The 18,648-nt window shown below is 41.9% G+C and overlaps 2 protein-coding genes across 3 annotated transcripts in view; both read right to left on the bottom strand.

The window, feature by feature from the left end:
• Positions 1-93: 93 nt before the first annotated feature.
• cldn11b (claudin 11b) lies at positions 94-8,587 on the bottom strand. Of its 2 annotated transcripts, XM_039617169.1 has the most exons (4): positions 8,546-8,587; positions 7,679-8,408; positions 3,203-3,367; positions 94-1,893 (listed from the first exon to the last, which is right to left on the bottom strand). In XM_039617169.1, the coding sequence occupies exons 2-4, from the start codon at positions 7,902-7,904 to the stop codon at positions 1,634-1,636; spliced, it is 651 nt and encodes a 216-aa protein (XP_039473103.1). In that variant the 5' UTR covers positions 7,905-8,408; positions 8,546-8,587; the 3' UTR covers positions 94-1,633. The 2 variants fall into 2 exon arrangements, with proteins under 2 accessions (XP_039473103.1, XP_031607225.1); XM_031751365.2 differs by lacking the exon at positions 8,546-8,587 and having other exon boundaries at positions 7,679-8,417.
• A 4,388-nt stretch (positions 8,588-12,975) lies between these two features.
• si:ch211-230g15.5 (polyhomeotic-like protein 3) overlaps positions 12,976-18,648 on the bottom strand; it is a 29,898-nt gene continuing 24,225 nt past the window's right edge. The window contains exons 8-11 of the mRNA XM_031751359.2: positions 17,693-17,804; positions 17,335-17,455; positions 15,612-15,915; positions 12,976-13,801 (exon numbers count right to left, since the gene is read on the bottom strand). Of these exons, the coding sequence (XP_031607219.1) occupies positions 13,647-13,801; positions 15,612-15,915; positions 17,335-17,455; positions 17,693-17,804 (692 nt within the window). The 3' untranslated portion in view covers positions 12,976-13,646. The remainder of the gene's footprint in view (positions 13,802-15,611; positions 15,916-17,334; positions 17,456-17,692; positions 17,805-18,648) is intronic.

Raw genomic sequence — 18,648 nt, 5'->3', positions numbered from 1 at the left:
CTTACAGTATCACACAGCACTACTAATGAGACAATGCCTGTCGTGCTCTGATGTACGTACTGTATCTTACAAGACAGCCAAGAGAGCCAAGTGTAGTTTGCGATTAATCAGTGCTAGCTTTGCCTCATTTTAGCCAGAAGAGGCTAAAATCTAATGATCTGATACCTACTGTAGAAGAAGACAAATGAAAAATCGTATATGAAATGGATTCATATCAAATGGAAAACATACAGAAATAATATTCAGTAAAAGATGAATTTTAGAAAGCATGAATCTTAATTTAAATGTTTATGGTGTTTTCAGCGAACATAAGACTGATTTTAAAGCCTTTTTTCTAAACACAGACAAGAATTTAACAATGTTGGTATGCAGATGATTTATTTTGATTATGCTGTTAACATAAAAGTAAAACGAAATGATAAAAAAAAGTGACAGCCGACTGTGGGGGATTAAATATGAGCTGCAATTTAAAAGTGTCATAAACATTAAAGCGACCATGAAAACAACAGTTTGATGTTTATAATGTGAAAACAAAGAGCTGCTGAAAATGATTAACTTGTCGTGCACACAGGTGGTCACAGCCGGTCAAACAGGGGGACTTTCCTTCCTGACTGGGTAGCTGAAGATGTGAAATATGTATTTATATATATACAGGAAATGAAATTACAAACAGCTGCAAGCTTTCTGCAAGGCTTCACCTCGGCTCATGGGAGTCCCTGAACTGCACGTCCGAACCATGTTCGTGTGTTTGATTCTACTAACAGACCAATCACAGTCATGACCTCGGGGACTGGTCATGTGATTGGTTTAGGAACACAGTATATTTGAGTTTTTTGAGTTTTTTCCTGTAGTGCCAGAGTTTGAAGTTGAGATTGTTTTGTGTAAATTGGATTTCTGTTTTCCTGTTTTGACTTCGTGATTGTTCTTTCCTTCATTATGTTACTTTGTATCATTCAGTGTGAGGTTTCTTGTCTCTGTTTTTTTATTTCCTTTTTTACTTTGTGCCTTGGTTTGAGTTTTACTTTCCCACCTTTTGAATATGTCTTGATTGCTTTAACCTTTGTCTTGTTTACCAGCTTTTCTCAGTCTCCAGCGCAGTGTGGGTCTGCCCTTCCCCTGAGTCTTTGTCTTATATTGTTGTGTTTTGATGCTTGCATGCTACTTGTTTTGCTCGTCTTCCTGGCTTTCTATCCCGTTCTTGTTTTTTCATTCAGTACAATAAAACTTTGTCTTTTATTTGTTGCTATTCTGAGTTTTGATCCTTTAGTCTCTCTAAAGACTTCTTAGACATCACTAAGACTTTTATCTCTAAAAGAATAACAAAATGCTAAATTTGAGGCTTCAATACGTGGAGTCCAGGACGGTGGAGGACTGGAGTAAGTTTGATGCAATTACTGATTTTGAAACGGATATTGTTTGGAACATACACAGATTCTCCAGACTTCCCTAGTTTGAGGCCAAAAGATCTCCTGAATGTAAGCTTATTATTAATCCCTCCATTTCCTGCCAACATTCATTTTCATTGTGGGTTTTAGTCTTGAAACAGTGAACAGATGCTGTAATGTCTCATCGATGGCAAATATGGCTTTAAACTCAAAGAGAAACTTGGTTAAAGACAGAGCGCCTGGTTCCTTTACACCCGGGCGCTCTTGGCGTGGTTGGCGGGGGGGTCCAGGAGCGTGGCCGTCCCCCTGTTCCCAGAGTAGTAGAAGCTGTTGTCCCTACTCGGGGTCCCGGGGTCGATGCCCTGGCAGCACAAGATGATGATGCCACCTACGAGGCAGAGGGCGGAGCCGACCCAGCCGGAGTACAGAGAGAAGCCGAATGACATCAGATCTTCCTCTTTATTAGCGCCGATGGGGAACCAGACGGTAGATATGATGCTGCACACAGCTGGGTTTCAGACATTTTTAAACACAAAAGGTGAAAAACAGGGAAAAGAAGAGGTTACATTTTTGTGCTTGGTGCCTCCATCTGCTGGCTGTCATCCCTGAGTTTGTGGACAGGAACTACCTGTCTTATCTCACAGGAAGCAAAACAGCCTGACAGATCCTGACCCATCCTCCTCCTTCCTGCAACAGCTGGGAAAGACTCGGGAAAGACCAGAGTACAGTACATCCAACAACGGTTCTCTGAAATGGTAAATGGACTGATTCTTATATAGTGCTTTTCTACTCTCCCGGAGTACTCAAAGCACTCTATACAACATGCCACATTCACCCAGTCACACAAGCACTGACTCTAAACTGAGTGCTGTCCAACCAAATTCATACTCCGACAGATGCATCGGACAGCAACTTGGGGTTAGTGTCTTGCCCAAGGATACTTGCCATGCAGACTGGAGGAGCCAAGGATTGAAGCTCCAACCTTCTGATCAGTATGTGACCAGCTCTACCTCCTGAGCTACAGCCACACCAAGTCTAATAAAGTAAGAGAAAGTCTCTTAAAACCAGAAACTGTCCTCAGAAATCAAATCTGTCCACTGAAACTGTCCCAAAAAAGTTATCTGAACACACAAATACATCCCTCTAAAATTAAAACTAAAACTAAAAAATATGTAACACATGTCCTCAACAAACTGCACAGTCAGTACTGTGTACTCACAGTGTCCTGACCTCTACATGACCTCTTATCCGAAATCAAAAACATAACAAATCAAATCTGCAGTCTGTCAAATCAAACTCACTCACTCATTAAGATTTATCAATGGCACTGCTATTAAGGCAACATTTCATTAATAAGAGCTGGTTGAATTCTTTGAATACCAAAGAAAGCACCTTCATTGGGTCCTTTACTACCTCCTTATACTGGATTTTGGTTCTCATATATCCAGCTTTTATAAAACAAAATGGTCATAACACATGAAACAAAGTGTCTAAGATTTGCATTTTTCAGTCATCAGCCACTCCTTTAAGTAACCTCAGTGCAATCAGATTCTCTGACAGTGTTTTCCCTGAATCTCCTCCACACGTTCCTTCATGATGTCAAGGAAAAGATGTTTTAGACTACTAAACTGCAAACACTGAAAGTCAGTGTAAGTGAAATTTCTCTTTATTTCACTGACAATAGCTAAAACATTAAACTCAACTAGGGCTTTTGGTAAGTATTAGTAAAGTAGTGGTTATAATCAAAGTGATATAAACACAACTCTGTGTGTGTGTGTGTGTGTGTGTGTGTGTGTGTGTGTGTGCGGCCTCCTCACCCATGAAGATGAAGAGGACGCCTCCCACTCGGGCGCGGCGCTTCTTGACAGCTGAGGTGTCGTTCTGCAGCCGCACACAGGCCATGGACATGAGGATCAGGAGCATGGCGGGGAGACCCAGCAAACACGCGCAGATCATCAGAGCACGAGCTGTCTGGACGTAGGCTGAGAGGGAGGGAGAGAGAGAGCATCTGTTTGGTTTAAAGTTGTCAGCACAGCTCACCTCTGGCACTCAACAAGGCGCTGCTCACAGTTAGGAATGTGCACACGTGTTGCATGCACTGAAGACAAGAAAAAGATGCAAGAAAAAGCCTCTTTAGCAAGATTACTTTATTCAGTAAGTAATGTCTAATCTTGCTCTGAGTTACAGTCAAACACAGTCTGACTTCACTCTTCATGTCTTCACTGAACACACAGAGAATAAATCCAAAGTAATAAAACATTGGTGTTAATGACTTCTCCAAAAGCTCATGAGAGACAAACCCCACTAGGTTTTAAATACCTGGGACTCTCAGGCTTCTGGTTTAGAACTGAAGAGGCTACTTGCATGAGAGGCGACACTTAAAGAAGCCCAGTCATTTTTCTTTCAAGCTGTTAAGATCTACACAGAAATCTCAACAACTGTGCAAAAGACCACCAGAGGGAAGCTCAACCTTTGGAAGGCTTGTCTGTGTTAGCTGGGCCTGTTAAAAACTGGAACCACCTGTCAGAGATGACTGGTATCAATTTTCTTTGTTAATTCAGGCTAAATGATGACTCGCCCAAAGTGCACATCTGGATAAAAATCAGTCAGCGGGGACAAGGAGGAGAAATGGTGTGTGGCCACCACCTGCTAAACCATTCCCTGTCTGGGTTTGTTGTCTCTCCAGCGCACCTGCTGCCACTTTACTTTAGCACTAAGCAGGTGAAATGGATTCCCAGTGCTTTATGCCTCCTAACAACATAGATTAAAATCCCCGAAGTTTAACTGACTTCGTGTTATATTCTGACGGTCGAGTGTCGTCCTTTGTTTTTGAGTAGTGAATAAAAGGCTGATAAATTCCTTTAATTATGTTATGAACTGTTTGGTAAATGTGCAGAAGCACTCCAGTTGTTTTTTTAATCAGCACAGGTTTGTTTGGTAGTAAACAAATTAAAAGCTCAAAAAGTGGAAAAATAGGCTTTTACATTGTTGTTTATAGTTTGATATAAAACACGTGTGAAATTGATAGTCAGTATTTATAATACTGACTATGAGAATAGAACTATAGGGGAGACCGGGGATAGTTGTAACTAGAGATGGCACGATACCACTTTTTTATGTCCGATACCGATACCGATATCATAAATTTGGATATCTGCCGATACCGATATGAATCCGATATAGTGTGTTTTTAATCAATAAAACTGTTTTTTATATCTTGCTGCATTTTGTATAAGTTCATACTCAAGTTTAAATAAACAATAACACTAAAGCTATTCTGTTATACCTGTATGTAAAAAATACACTGCACCCAAAATATTTTATAGTTCAGCAACACTGATCAATCTAATAAACTTAAACCTACTCCAGCCTCCCTATTCTGGTATTTTAAAGAGTACTTAGCAGAAATATTAAGCAACCTAACTAATAGGGTTGCAAACTCCCAACAAAAAAAATAGGGAACCACCCCCACCCTCCACGTCATGATGCTTAATCGATGTAATCAACTTTAATTTGATGCAGGGTGAAAAAAAATGCACAGAATTAAATTATTTTCAAGAATAATTAAATAGATTCAACATCTTTCTTCAACAGAATTGCAGACTGCACAGATGGTATCTTCCCAAAGGAAAAAGTACTATAGCTTACTAGGGTATATTAGACTTAACAGTTACTATATACAGTAATGGACTTCTATACATTTTACATCAGATTAAAACTTTAGGTGTAAGATTCAGATAATTATTTATTAAAAGCTAGACATTTTAAATGAGAATAAGAAAGAAAAGTATGTCTTTGTGCCCCTTTTCCCTGTTAATGCCCTATCGGCCCCTGGCTAAACTTTGCTAGATCCGCCCCTGCACAGTTACCAGCAGTCAGCTACGTGAAAAGGATCCTGGTGTAGAAAGTAATATTAAATAAATTCTAACAACAGCTTATCAAGGTTAAAGGTGCTGCTGTTGTTCCGCCGCTGGTTTCCTCTTTCTGGTGCAAAGTGGGCCAAAAACAAAGAAGAGAGACGGACTCACGACAGAAAAGCCGATCAGCTGATCGTTAAGCAGTTTCACGATTGAAGTAGCTGCAGGAAGGTGAGGGAGAGAGAGAGAGAGGCAGTCGCTCCATATATCGGTTGTTAAGCTTAACATGGGAACGCTTTACAAACACTCAGAGATGAACTTACACACTTGCTTTACTTCTCTCTGGGATAACTTCCTCGGAGATGAAATGCTGGTTTGGTAGCAAGGCTCTATCACGTGAGCACACTGCTCCGGCGTGCTACGGTTATGAGCCGAGTTACACCGTGTCGCAAGTTTTGTGAGGTGTTTTTTTTATTTAATGTATCGGATTACATTTTTAATTTCTCACCGATATCCGATCCAGTAATTTACGTCAGTATCGGACCGATACCGATACGTAATATCGGATCGGTCCATCTCTAGTTGTAACGTGGGTCAGTTGTAACACTTCCAATTTCTCCAATCAGGGCTAAGTTTCAAATGATGTGATTCATCCTGTGCATGCCCAAATCAGTTCTTCTATCACTGGTCGCCTTTGTATATGCGGTTAATGCCATTGGCAACACAATTCCTCCACTGTTTGTGTTCCCACACATACATTATGCAGACCACTGTGTCAGAGATGGACCAGTAGGAAGTATTGGTAGTGGAAATAAATCAGGATGGGTGCAAGAAACAGATTTCCTCATCTTTCTGAAGCACTTTGCAAACCACACCAAGGTAAGCCATGATAAAAAAAAGTAATGGAATTGCGATGCTGGTGCACAACTACATTTTTTCAGCTTCATTGCTATGTTCAAAATTGGTGCAAGAGTTGTAGGTTACAATGCCCACTGAGCCAATGAGGCCAAACTCAAGGAAGACAAACCAAAATTAATGAAATATTCAGTTGCAGAAAATTCCATAATTTGTCTTTTTTGGGGGGTTGAAATATGTTCAAAAGCTAGATTTCTGCATTCTGTCACACACACAGCTACATAAATGGCTCTAAGTGCATTCATGTGTTGAATAAAAAAGATTACATGTTAATGTTTTGTTAGTACCCTTATTTCATTGTGTTACATTTCACCCCAGGATATGTTACAACTAACCCAGACTATGGGGTTAATTGTAACATTTCACTCTTTGTGTTTGAGACCATACCATGCAATGGGTAATTGTGCTGCAGAGAAATTAGCTGCACTATTTAATAGCAGAGACATGTAAATACTTTGCATTACATTTTGAATCCACTACCTTAAAAGAGCTCCAATTTACAGACAGAAATGTCAAAAATGTTACAACTATCCCCGGTCTCCCCTACTGCTATAAACAGAGGACTGAGAAAACATTATTGAAATATGATGAAAAATGTTATATACCATAAAGCTGTTTAATTTAAAGAGTTTAAATAACCAGTTATATTTGTTTCTTTAAATAAAGCTTATAAGTTACCATAGTTTCCACAAAGTGTTTGTTCTACACCTTCTTCCCATCCTTCCTTTCACAATAAAAGTTATTGAGTACGAGCATAAATTGTGTGATTGCTGCATATTAAAGTGGTCTATAGAGGTGTGTCAAAGCACTTTATGATCGATTATAGCTTCAAAATAAAATATATATATATAAAATTAAATTCATATTAAAATGATATTTGACTAGATTAGACTTCTTTTTCTCTAGTCCAAAAAATCGTGTTTTGCTTTAAAACATCTTCACAATTTAAAAGGAAATTCTGTCTTTCCTCATTAAATAAACTCTGCTGTAGTAAAATAAAGTAAGTATGTACCTAAATTTTCTGATGCACAAACAAAAACAATATAGTTTTTCACAAACGCTGTGAAAAACTATATTTGTTAAATTATTTTATTCTGTATTCTTTATTTGTATTCTGATGAAATAGACTGTTAGATAAACTTATTGAATAAACTTTAAAAAGAAAAAAAAGAAAGAAAAAAAAAGCCTTAGTTACCAATATATTTTGTAAATAATTGGTAAACAACAATTCCGGTTTAAATACATATGTCGATAACGTAATATTTTAATGTTAATAACGCCAAATAACTGTTCCACTAATATTAAATAAATATAAATAAATATAAAGCGTACAGAGAGTCTTGAACTAAAATTGTTTTGCTGACATGCAGCCATCACTAACAGAACTTTATTTACTCTGCTCACTCTCTCTTATCGCTGTCCCTCCCGCAGACCCACGTAGCAAACGTGAGCTAAACACACTTGAAAGATCTCGTCACGCACATTATATCATGTATTAGAGCATTTATTGGCGCATCTCACCGGGCAGTGTGAGGATCTGGGTGAGGCCCACGCAGTGGTAAAGGGACGGGGAGATGACGCACTCTGCCCACAGGCCCCGGGAGCTCAGCTCGTCCATGCGGACGCAGGTGGTCTTGGTGTAGTCGCAGGTCCGGACCCAGTCGTTGGTGGCCGTGGCCACGATCACCCCCACCCAGCCCACTCCGCTGGCCGCGGTGCCAAGGAGTTGCCTGCGCATCTGTGACATGGTGAGCCTCCGTGCGTTTTTACGCGCCCCAAAAAATAAAGATAAAAATAAAGGAATTCACCCTGTTTTTAACTTCAGCTTCTTGAGAGCTTTCCTCTTTTCCTAACGTCTGCAGGAGTTTAAAAAGCCAGACTTGGTTTTAGCGAGAGTTTAAAAATTAAAAATGTTATAGGCCAAAGACTCAAAAAGAATTTAAAAGCAGATAAATGCTGTGTTATTCTCTAATAAGCAACAAAAAACAAAAAAACACCGGAAAACAAAAAAAAACTGGAATAAAGCAAAAACTGATATATATTCAGAAATAACTGCAGATAATTTTTCTCTGATTTGGAGCTTTGAACAACGTTTAAAAACCTTAAAAGTCTAAATATAAAAGCAGTCCTGTTCCGTCAGTGCGCCTGAAGCTGATCCACGAGAAGAATGCCCAGAATAAGATTTATCACAGGGTGTGGTGAAAATGGTTCCCCTCTCCAAAGCCAATGGGAGCACATGTGAGATCCTAACCTAAACCAGATATGAGGAGAAAGGCAGGCTCAGACAGAAAAACAAGCAACACCTAAAGCCTTCCCGATAAGCTCTGAGACCTGAAATCAAATCAGTTTAGCTCATAAAGTCCAGATTTCTCGTCATGTGTCACTCACCTGCACCTCTGTTGCCCTCTGCTGGTGGTCCCGCCATCCCATCAGCAGCACTTCTGCCAAAATCTGCTCAGGTCCAATTAGTTTGGGACATCCTACCAGAAATGTTCAGTGAATAAGACTGCCTTAAAGTATATGGAAGTTCTCGGGTGCTTTATTAAAAAATAAAAATATTAATATATTAATATTAATATTTAAAAATACAATTAAAACTAAATAAAAAAGTTGTCATTATTCCCACCAGTTGATTAGAAATAAGAATTCACAACTAAATATTAGAAAAAAACTTATTTTATTATTATTTTAAACCAAGATTTGATGAAGGTGATTTTTAGCCTGGTTTTGCATTTCCTGTATGACAGGATCTTCAGGTCCCGTCATACCGAAGTTTAAAACCCTAAACATTTGATTTAAAACGATTTCTGTGTTTCTGCCTTTTGTTCTGTTCTCAGCCAACACGATGCCACGCTCCTTCAGTAATGCTGAGGTCTGGACTCTGGGGAGGCCAATCCATGACTGATGGTGTTCCACTGTGTGTTTTTCTGTCCATGTATACTTTTATTTTTCAAGTGGACCAATATAATATGCCACTTGATTGATCTATATTAGTATTGGTTATTTATTGATTGTATATTATTTTAAGTTATTACAAATTGGACAGACAATTAGAAAGAAAGAAAGAAAGAAAGAAAGAAAGAAAGAAAGAAAGAAAAAGAAAGAAAGAAAGAAAGAAAGAAAGAAAGAAAGAAAGAAAGAAAGAAAGAAAGAAAGAAAGGGGAAGGGAGGACAAAATCTTTTGGATCACCTGTTGTTGTGAAATCTGTTTATGTTGTCCTAGGCTACCATGGGGGCAGCCACTAGAGGTCGCTAGAATACTGTGTGTGTATATGTTTTCAAAAATTGATGTAGCCACGTACACTGTTGCTACAATTCAATAAAAGCGGTTTGTGCTTGAGAACCCTGCGTCTTATAGCCTCCGATTATGACATGGTGTCAGAATTGAGGACTTCACACCGAGTTACACGAAGAAATGGCTAAATTTGGACCTCCGGAGCAGTCCGACTTTACACAGCCGGCAGAGTGGTCGATATGGCGGCAGAGATTCTCCCGTGTTCGAGTGGCGTCCAAGCTAGCTATGGAGAGCGGCGAAGTGCAGGTGAAATCGCTTCTTTACTCCATCGTGAGAGATGCAGAACCAATATATGGCTCATTTGTGTTTCCTGCTACTACGGAGGCCAGGCCAAGTCCGCAGTTTGAGTATGATCTGGTTATACAAAAGTTCGATGAGCACTTTGTCCCAAGGAGAAACGTTATCCACGACCGCGCCTGTTTTCACAAACGGAGCCAGAGGGCCGAGGCTTTCTTGCGGAGCCTGTACGAGCAGCACTGCGAGTTCGGCGGCAGTAAAGACGAGCAGATCCGGGACCGTATCGTCATTGGATTAATTGACAAAGATGTTTCACAAAAACTCCAGCTCGAGGCGGACTTAACTCTGGATAGAGCCAACTGTGTACAGCCCTGGTGGAAAAGTCAAGTGCATGGGTAAATTCCTTGCTACTACAGTGTACAAAGGCCAAAAGTACCAGTACTGGATTACAGTTATAAAAGGGCAATACGCAAGTAACCTACTGGGGAAGACAGTGGCGAAGCGCATGGGACTAGTCGCTAGAGTTAACAAAATCAGTAGTGACTTAACAGAGGATGTGTTCGGAGAAATTGCCCTGCTGAACTGTGAACCTGTAAAAATCGAGCTGACCGCAGATGCAGTGCCGTACAGTGTAACCACCCCACGCCGGGTGCCTTTTCCTCTCCTCCCCAAAGTGGAAAAGGAAATAAAGCGCATGCTCAAAAACAACAGTCATTGAGGAGTCAGGCTCAGATGCCGCCTGGGACATTGAGCTACTTGTAAATGGCAGTCCAGTTGATTTCAAAATTGATACAGGCACAGACACCACTGTTATGACAGAAACGACCTTTAATAAGCTACAGCAGAGACCCAAACTTATCCAGTGTAAGCCCAGAGTGTGTGTGGACTTATGTCTGAATAAGGGAGTAAAGCGCCAACGGTACATCTTGCCCACATTGGATGACATAACTCCCAAGTTAGCAGGGGCTAAAGTTTTCTCCACTTTGGATGCCTCCAGTGGGTTCTGGCAAATACCACTGGATCCCAGCTGCCACAAACTAACCACGTTCATAACTCCCATGGGCAGGTTTTGCTTCAGACGCCTGCCATTTGGCATAATTTCAGCACCCGAGATCTTCCAGCGGCTCATGAGCACCTTGCTCAAAGGCCTAGATGGGACTGTCGTCGTGATGGACGACATATTGGTTTTCGGGGCTAACAAAGAGGAGCATGACCCCTGCTTAGCCTTAATGAGTTACCGCTCTACACCAATTGCAGCAACCAGTGCAAGCCCAGCTCAACTTATGACAGGACGTCAAATCCGCACCACCGTACCAGTACTCGAAAAGACATTGCTGCCCAGTCCAGTCAATAGGGACACGGTGTGCCAAAAGGATGCTGCAGCTAAGGACTCTTACAGATTCTTCTTCAACCGCAGACATTCAGCTCGTCCACTTCCTGAGTTTCTCCCAGGCCAGGATGTTGTAGTGAAGCTTGACGGGGAAAAGGGGTGGACGACTCCAGCCAAGGTCATCAGTAAGTCTAAGGAGCCGAGATCCTACTTGGTGGAGATGGCGAATGGGAACGTGACTCGCCGCAACAGACGACACCTTCAGCCTGTCCCAGGCACCGCTGATCCTGCACCAGAGCACCGTTCCAGCTACACCGACTACTCCAACTAAAGGGGCGGCTGCTTCCCAAGAACCACCAGTAAGGCAGGCATTGCCAGTCCCTGTCCCGGGGTCTCCTCTCCACCCTAACACACCTGTGAGAGTGACTTCCAGGGGGCGGGAGATCAAAGTACCTCTCAGATTCAGAGACTGAGGACTATCTCCTTTCTGTGTTCTAAGGGCAGAATAATCCCTTATCAGGACTGAGGGTAGTCTACCCCTGTGATGTCCTGTGTTCTGTCAACACTGTTTTATGTTTAAAGTACTTTTGTTAAAGGGGGAGATGTTGTGAAATCTGTTTATGTTGTCCTAGTAAGGCTACCATGGGGGCAGCCACTAGAGGTCGCTAGAATACTGTGTGTGTGTATATGTTTTCAAAAATTGATGTAGCCACGTACACTGCTGCTACAATTCAATAAAAGCGGTTCGTGCTTGAGAACCCTGCGTCTTATTGCCTCTGATCATGACACCTGTTAAAAGAAGAAAAAAGAAAACAAACAACAAGAGAACAACACATTACAGAGATCAAAGCAACAACCTAGATATGTGTAAGTAACAGTAACTACTAAATACTGAATGCTATTGAGCAGCACACAAGACTGACAGCGCACGATATGCTTAAGGTAGCAGCCAAGGAAGATAGAGTTTGTGTCTGTGAGCACCCGTGTGCACACCTGTGTGCGTGAACACGCTTGAGTTCGAAAGGTTTCTCCATGTAACGATCTGCTAGAGGGTGTGGGGAGCCATAGCCCCGCCCCCCAGAGCATGAAGCGCTAAAAATGCTTCCTGACAGTTGTCTCGTCTCTCAGGCTTTCAGATATTGTTCATCTGCTGAGGATAGTTTTCAGGACTGCCACGTCTTCATTTGTCACGTTTCTTCACATTTTAAGGACACACTGCACACCAAGCTGAGTATCTCTCACGTTAACCCCAGAGCCCCGTTTCTATACCTGCAGCAGCCAGTTTGTAGGTACCGGGGTAAACTGCACTACGGGGGACATGGATTTAGATCCCATAACCTCTCAGTCGTTCAGGGCAACTTGTTCCTTTCCACACCCCGACAAAGTGAGTCTGATAACCACTACACTGTGAAACTGTGCCAACTTTAACTTTAGCATTTTTTGTAGATTCAACAAAAAAAAAATTGAAACAAATTTTGCCTTCACGACAGGCTGCTAGTAACAAAGTATCTCTCAGAGCCCCGTTTCTATACCTTGTGATTTACTAGTGACCAAATGTTCTTTGCCAAGTTGCCTTTTCTGTGCAGGAACAACACAGGTTCACGCTGTGATAGGAGGCTTTTTCTGTTAGAACGATTCAGGTCAGTGGTTCATCAGGTTTATTAAACAAAGAAATGACCGTATGACAGCTGGGATAGGCTCCAGCGCCCTGAAAAGGACAGGCGGAAATGAATGAATGGATGGATGTAGAAAAGCATTTTACTCAACCATGAAACCGCGACGAGGCAGCCCAATGTTTGTTCCTCACAGTGGAACATCTGCTCCACGTGTCTGCGATCACGAAGATTTTCTGGAGTGTTTATGTATGTGTATTTTTGTTAGAAAGACCGCTTTCACTGGGCTAGTAAAAGGTATTTTACTTGGGAATTAATTTAAAACAACAAGATAAATAAATCATTTGATGATTAATTATTCATTTATTAAATAATTTCAAGCAGGATACCATAAAAATGTGACGATTAAAGACACCAGCCTCTACCCTGATAGTGACTTTTTTTAATACACAGACATGTCTTTGTCCAGAATATAGTGATATAAAACATTAAACTTTCATTAATCACTTACAAAGTCTACGCATTGTTTTTTTTCCTTTTACACACACGGGTTATGTTTAGCTACTGGATAGATTTGTTGTTGACGTCACGTTCTAAAAAAACTAAATAGACAAATTTTATATATTAAATGTTCAAAATCCTTCATCAAATAGCTTCAAATGTACACTCTCCAGCGGCATGTAAAATATACACAAAGTTACAAAACCCCCCCTGGTCTCCTGCTACAGTCAGAGGGCCCAAAACTGGTGAAATTTCTCATGGACTCTGGTGTCGTCATGCTCCTGCACTCCTATCCAGTTCCCATCTGCTAAGGCCACGCCTAGATTTATAATCTCATAAATTATAAATTCCCACAAATCTCTTTTTGTGACTTTGTTCTGTCATCCTTGGTGTCAGCTTTTGACTTCCGCCGATTTCTCTCTTTTCCTCGCGTCTTTATTGCCTTTTTTCCCTCTTCCATTTTAAACCCACGCTTTCTCTTTTTCTCAATTTGTTTCTCTTTGTCTTTGTCTCTCATTGGTTTTTCAGTGCATTGATGTGAGCGCAGATCTTCAGAGCAGGTCCCAGTTTTATGTTCATGCTGGTCATCAGATGGTCCTCGGTGAGCAGCAGCAGAGCCTGGCCGTCGATCTCCTGCACCCGGAAAGCCTCCGCTACGTCACTGCAGCCTGAAACAGCAACGGAGAGTTTAAAAACACTGACCGAGTGTCTAGACTGAGGAAATGATTCTGTTCAGTCACACAGAAAGTAGTCATGGCCCTGACTTTAGTAATGTATAACAATCTAAACTCTTGAATTTTAATAAAAACACCTCCAAACTCCTGCAAAGTTTAGTCTGTGGGGATTGACTCTGTTTTGGAGCCTCATGTGGACATTAGAGGAACTGCAGTTTTCCCCTTTCACTGTTGCTGCTATCCTTCTGTCACAAGTCACTCCTGACGCTCACCTCCACCCACTCCACCCTGCTCGGTCCATTGCTTTGGATGTGCTTTTGATCATTGTCATGCTTTTCAGATGGTTCTGCTCCTTACATGCGATCACAGTCGTCCAAGACCCTCTGTCTCACACACAGTGGTTTCTCTCCTTCTGCCTCTGATTCGTGTCCCTTTGATTTTCCAGGTGTAACATCATCATTCCAATCCCCTTCTTCTCATAATGTATCCAAAGTATCTTGCTTGTGTCTCTGCTGTTTTTATATTAAGATCTTTTGAAGTTTTCATTCATCAGTATTTTGGTGTATAATATTCTTATCACCCTCTTGATGAACCACAGCCCTGCTGCACTGATGTGGTCTACAGCTTCCTTGTTTATTGTCCATGCTTCACTTCTATACGTGAGGATAGCTGTAACGACGACATCTAGGACTAAGATTAGGTATTACATGTTACTGATGGTATTTTACTGTGTTCATAATTCTATCAATAGTATTTTAGGTCTGCCACTTCTTCTTCTGTCCTCCACTTGTCCAGTATCCTCAAATTTTTTAAAGACACACTGCACACTGTGCTGAGATATCCTAATTTTGGCTAATATCACTTTGTTTGTGCAAAATTGCTATTTTATGCATTCAAACATGTCAACTTTGGGATTATTTTGTAGATTTAGCTAAAGAAGTGGGAACACATGATGTGTTTTTACGACTTTTTGTGGCTGCTAATAAAAAGAACGCATAAAGACAGCATTTCAAATTAGATTTTGGTGGCTTTCCTGTGAACAAATCTTTTAAAGGTTCATAAACTCGACAATTAAATGATTGGTAGGTGGTTTTTAGGCCACATGATGAAATAATATGTGATACAGGTTCTGATAAGAACCTTCAGCAGCCTACCTGAGTTCTACCTGAGTCCCTGTTTGGTTCCTCAAATCCTGATGGTGTAGGAGGAGTTTGTGGAAAAACAACCCAACAAAGAAAGATTTGGTGTGTTACAGTAACATGTTTCACACTGTTTATCCAGGATCATTGGCCAACAATTAGTTTATCCACTTTATTTCTAACAGAAACTAATCTGGAGAATGTTTAGACCAGAAAAGATCTCCATAACTCTACGATCCACATCTGATCTTCTCTTAGAAATAAAGTGACAGTGATGAATATTAAAGCCACCTAACAATTAAACTAGTAACGGCCTAAAAACCTGACAGTGTTTACTCCAGAATCATTTCTGTGTCTCATGTGAAATACTCAGTTTAGCTGTGAAACAGAGGTTCAGTGTTTTGTTTCTCTCCCAGATGTTTCACAGCAGTCTGCTGAGTCTGACGGTGTGTGGTTGAAAGTATGCTTCACATTACTTCACTCAGCAGTTAATTTCAGCATTTTGCGAAACCTTTAATGGGACTTGGGGGAAACGAAGAAGCTGTGAGCGCGCCTCCATCGCCTGCTGACAATTAAGACATCAAGTGTGGCGTAAATCAAACCGACAGTTTGGAGTTAAAGGTCCCGGGAGAAGCTCTACGTGTGGGGCATCTGCTCATGTTTACCTGGCAGCGTGTGGATGAAGGCGGTGACTTCCTCCACGCTCCACTGCGAGGGAGCTGGCTTAAACGTGGTGGTAGGCGTGGAAGTGGTCACGGCCGGCGCCGACGCCCTCCTCGCTCTCCGTGCCGCCCGACGCTCCATCCTAGCCGTCATGGCGACAGCGGGGTCTTCCTCTCCTCCGTCATCGTCTTCCCCCTCCCTGCCTCCACCTCCCACCATATCGTCTTCATCTTCGTCCTCTTCTGCCGCCGCTGCTTTTTCTTTTCCATCTTTCTCACGCTGACCGGCGCTCCACAGATCACGAGGCTGAAAGGAAACAAGCCAGCTCATCAAAAACTTGTGTAACAAATGTAAAAGTCAGGAAATGTCCTGCCTAATATCAACAGTTCAGGAGGCTGCTGGGGTGATAGTGTGGGGCCCTTTAGCACCAACACAGCATCATTTAAACCCCATACTCCACCTTAATCATCTCAAACTGGTTACTTGTATATGACTCCCTGTACTCAAATGGCCTCCACAGTCACCAGCTCTCACTCCAATAGAGAACCCGTGGGATGTGGTGGAATGATAAATATGTAGAAACTGTGTGATGCTATCATGTTGACATGGACGAACAACTCAGAGGACTTTGTTGAATCTGTGATGAGGAGTTATAAGAAAGTTCTCGATTCAAGCGGAGTTCCATCTCAGTACAAGGAAGGTGTAACTGAATAAAGTGCCTGCTGGCGACATATAACTTAAAAATGACTCCATTCATAAAAGATAAAAGTGTTTGTTTTCTGTCTGTTGGTGGAGTTTCCTGATTTCAGAAGTGGTAAACTGTGAGGAATCAATTAAACCAGCGGTCCCCAACCCCCCGGCCTGGTGCCGATCCGTGAGTCGTTTGGTACCAGGCCGCGAGAGTTGAGGCTCAGGTGTGAAATGTATTGTTTTCAGGGTTTTTATCAGCTTTCAGCGTTATTTTGTTATCGTTTTTATCGTTAACTCAGTTTTCCTGGGTCTTTTCACGTGTGTTATGAATAAATCTTCTTTTTTTCGGTACCGGTACTGGTTTTATTTTGTTGTATTTATCCGCGACACCTTATTGCCGGTCCGTGAAAATATTGTCCAGCATAAACCGGTCCGTGGTGCAAAAAAGGTTGGGGACCACTGAATTAAACTGTATTGACTCGTCTCACTGGACTCTTGGCCCTCTGCTGCCCTCTAAAGGCCATCGGCTGTCACTGAACCACAGATGAACCACAGATGGCTTCAAATGGCTCATTTCATAAGACCAAATCTAAAATCCACTGCACATGACTAACTGAGCTAATGTAGTTTTACACTACTACGTATTTTTAATTCATGTGTTTGTTTGTTTCAGTTTAGTTTCAGTGTTTTGTAGTTTTTCTGATTAAGAGCATTTATCAGGGACAAAATTTAAGAAGTTCACAAAAGATATTAAACTACAAACACAGAGTGGTGTTTTTGTAGGAACTTAACCCATCAAATAAACATCACAAAGATCAATAAAAGCATAAAAATGTGTTTAATATTTGGAAAATCAGCCTCCTGTAATACTAGCCTGTGTATGTGTACATTCACAAAAGTACATTCAGCTCGTGCAGGACTTCAGGAGCTCTAACTTCACTTGCGTTGGAGTATTTTCAGAGTGTGGCTCTTTAAAATATCTCAACACTTCTCTGTTTGCTGTTTTTAAGCTGTTCATGAGTTCAGCGTCCCTACCAGCCGCAGCAGGAGGGGTTTCCCAGGGACTGACTCCGCCCGGTTGAGGGCAGGACGAGGCTTCTCCGACCGGCTTCCTGCGCTGAGAGCCCGCAGACGCTTCGTCAGACGAACGTTAAACCTGAGGAGGGAGGAGGAAGGGGAGAAGCACAGAGACACGTGGTGGTGATGTTTCCTCGTTCTGCTGCTTTCATTCACACTCGTATCTGCATCTGACACCTGCGCGCCTCCACGCAGGCCACACACACCACATCCTGTCACGCTGCTGCTGCGACAGCAGCACCCCTACGCTGTCTAAAGGTCCCGTGACATCACAGCTGCCCTCTTTAGTGCTTAAGCCAATGAAGCGAGGTCTTACCCGCGTGCACAGGAAGTGGAGCAGAACCGTTTGGAGCGCATGAAGTTGTGTGCGTGGCCCCTCTTCCCACAGAACTGGCAGTGCAGCACCGTTCGGTCTCTGTGGCCCGACCCTGTGAGAGGGACACAGACACAGTCGAATGAGAGAAGGCGAAGCTGAGAAAGAGTCGTCACAGAGTGACGGTTTCCACTGCTTGTTTAGAAGATAAACAGCTCCCACATTTACCACATCAGCAGCAGAGTGACAGACGTGAGCAGAGCAGGATTTGGGGATGTGTGGGGTAAACTTCGGGTTTACCGCCGAGTTTTCAGGGTATTAAAAGTGGTTAACTTCTTAGACCCTGTAGACCTCTCACACACACTTTCACTGCACAGTCCCAGGGCTGCTCTCAGCTTGTATTTAGTGTTTAGCCTGTTATCTTTCACATCTTCATGTGTTAAATCAGCCCCTGTGCTGCAGGTGAATGGTTAGACTGTTAAAACCACTTTCATGTGACAGCTTAGCTTGCTTGCTGATGTTTAAGATAACAGAAGCCAAATACGGTGTGTTGAACTTGCTTTCTAGTTTAGACCCGCAGGTCCAGAACATGACGGGACAGGTTTACAGTGGTGGGCAGAGGCTGTGCCACAATGCAGAAACTCCGGTTTAACTCCATGTTTTGACAGTGGTTTACTTCTTAGACCCCGCGGACCAATCGCTGCGTTCAAGACAAGAAATGGAAGATCTCTCACCGTTTTTAGTGAACATGTAAAGACTTTGTCCTTGTTTGGTGTGCAGCCATGAGAAACCCTGTTTAAATATTTTCTTTAAGCCTAGTTTATTTTCATTTAACATTAAACTTACTAATCTTATATAAAAACTGCAAGAACTCTGCTCTGAGTTATGTTTTTATTCTTGATTTATTCAGTCAGTTTTAAGTTCTGCTCTCAGATGATTTAAAGTCTCACAGCTGCAGG

This window comes from Oreochromis aureus, linkage group 9 (genome assembly GCF_013358895.1).
Source record: "Oreochromis aureus strain Israel breed Guangdong linkage group 9, ZZ_aureus, whole genome shotgun sequence".
Lineage (NCBI taxonomy): Eukaryota > Metazoa > Chordata > Actinopteri > Cichliformes > Cichlidae > Oreochromis > Oreochromis aureus.
This window is presented reverse-complemented; position numbering and strand designations above follow the sequence as displayed.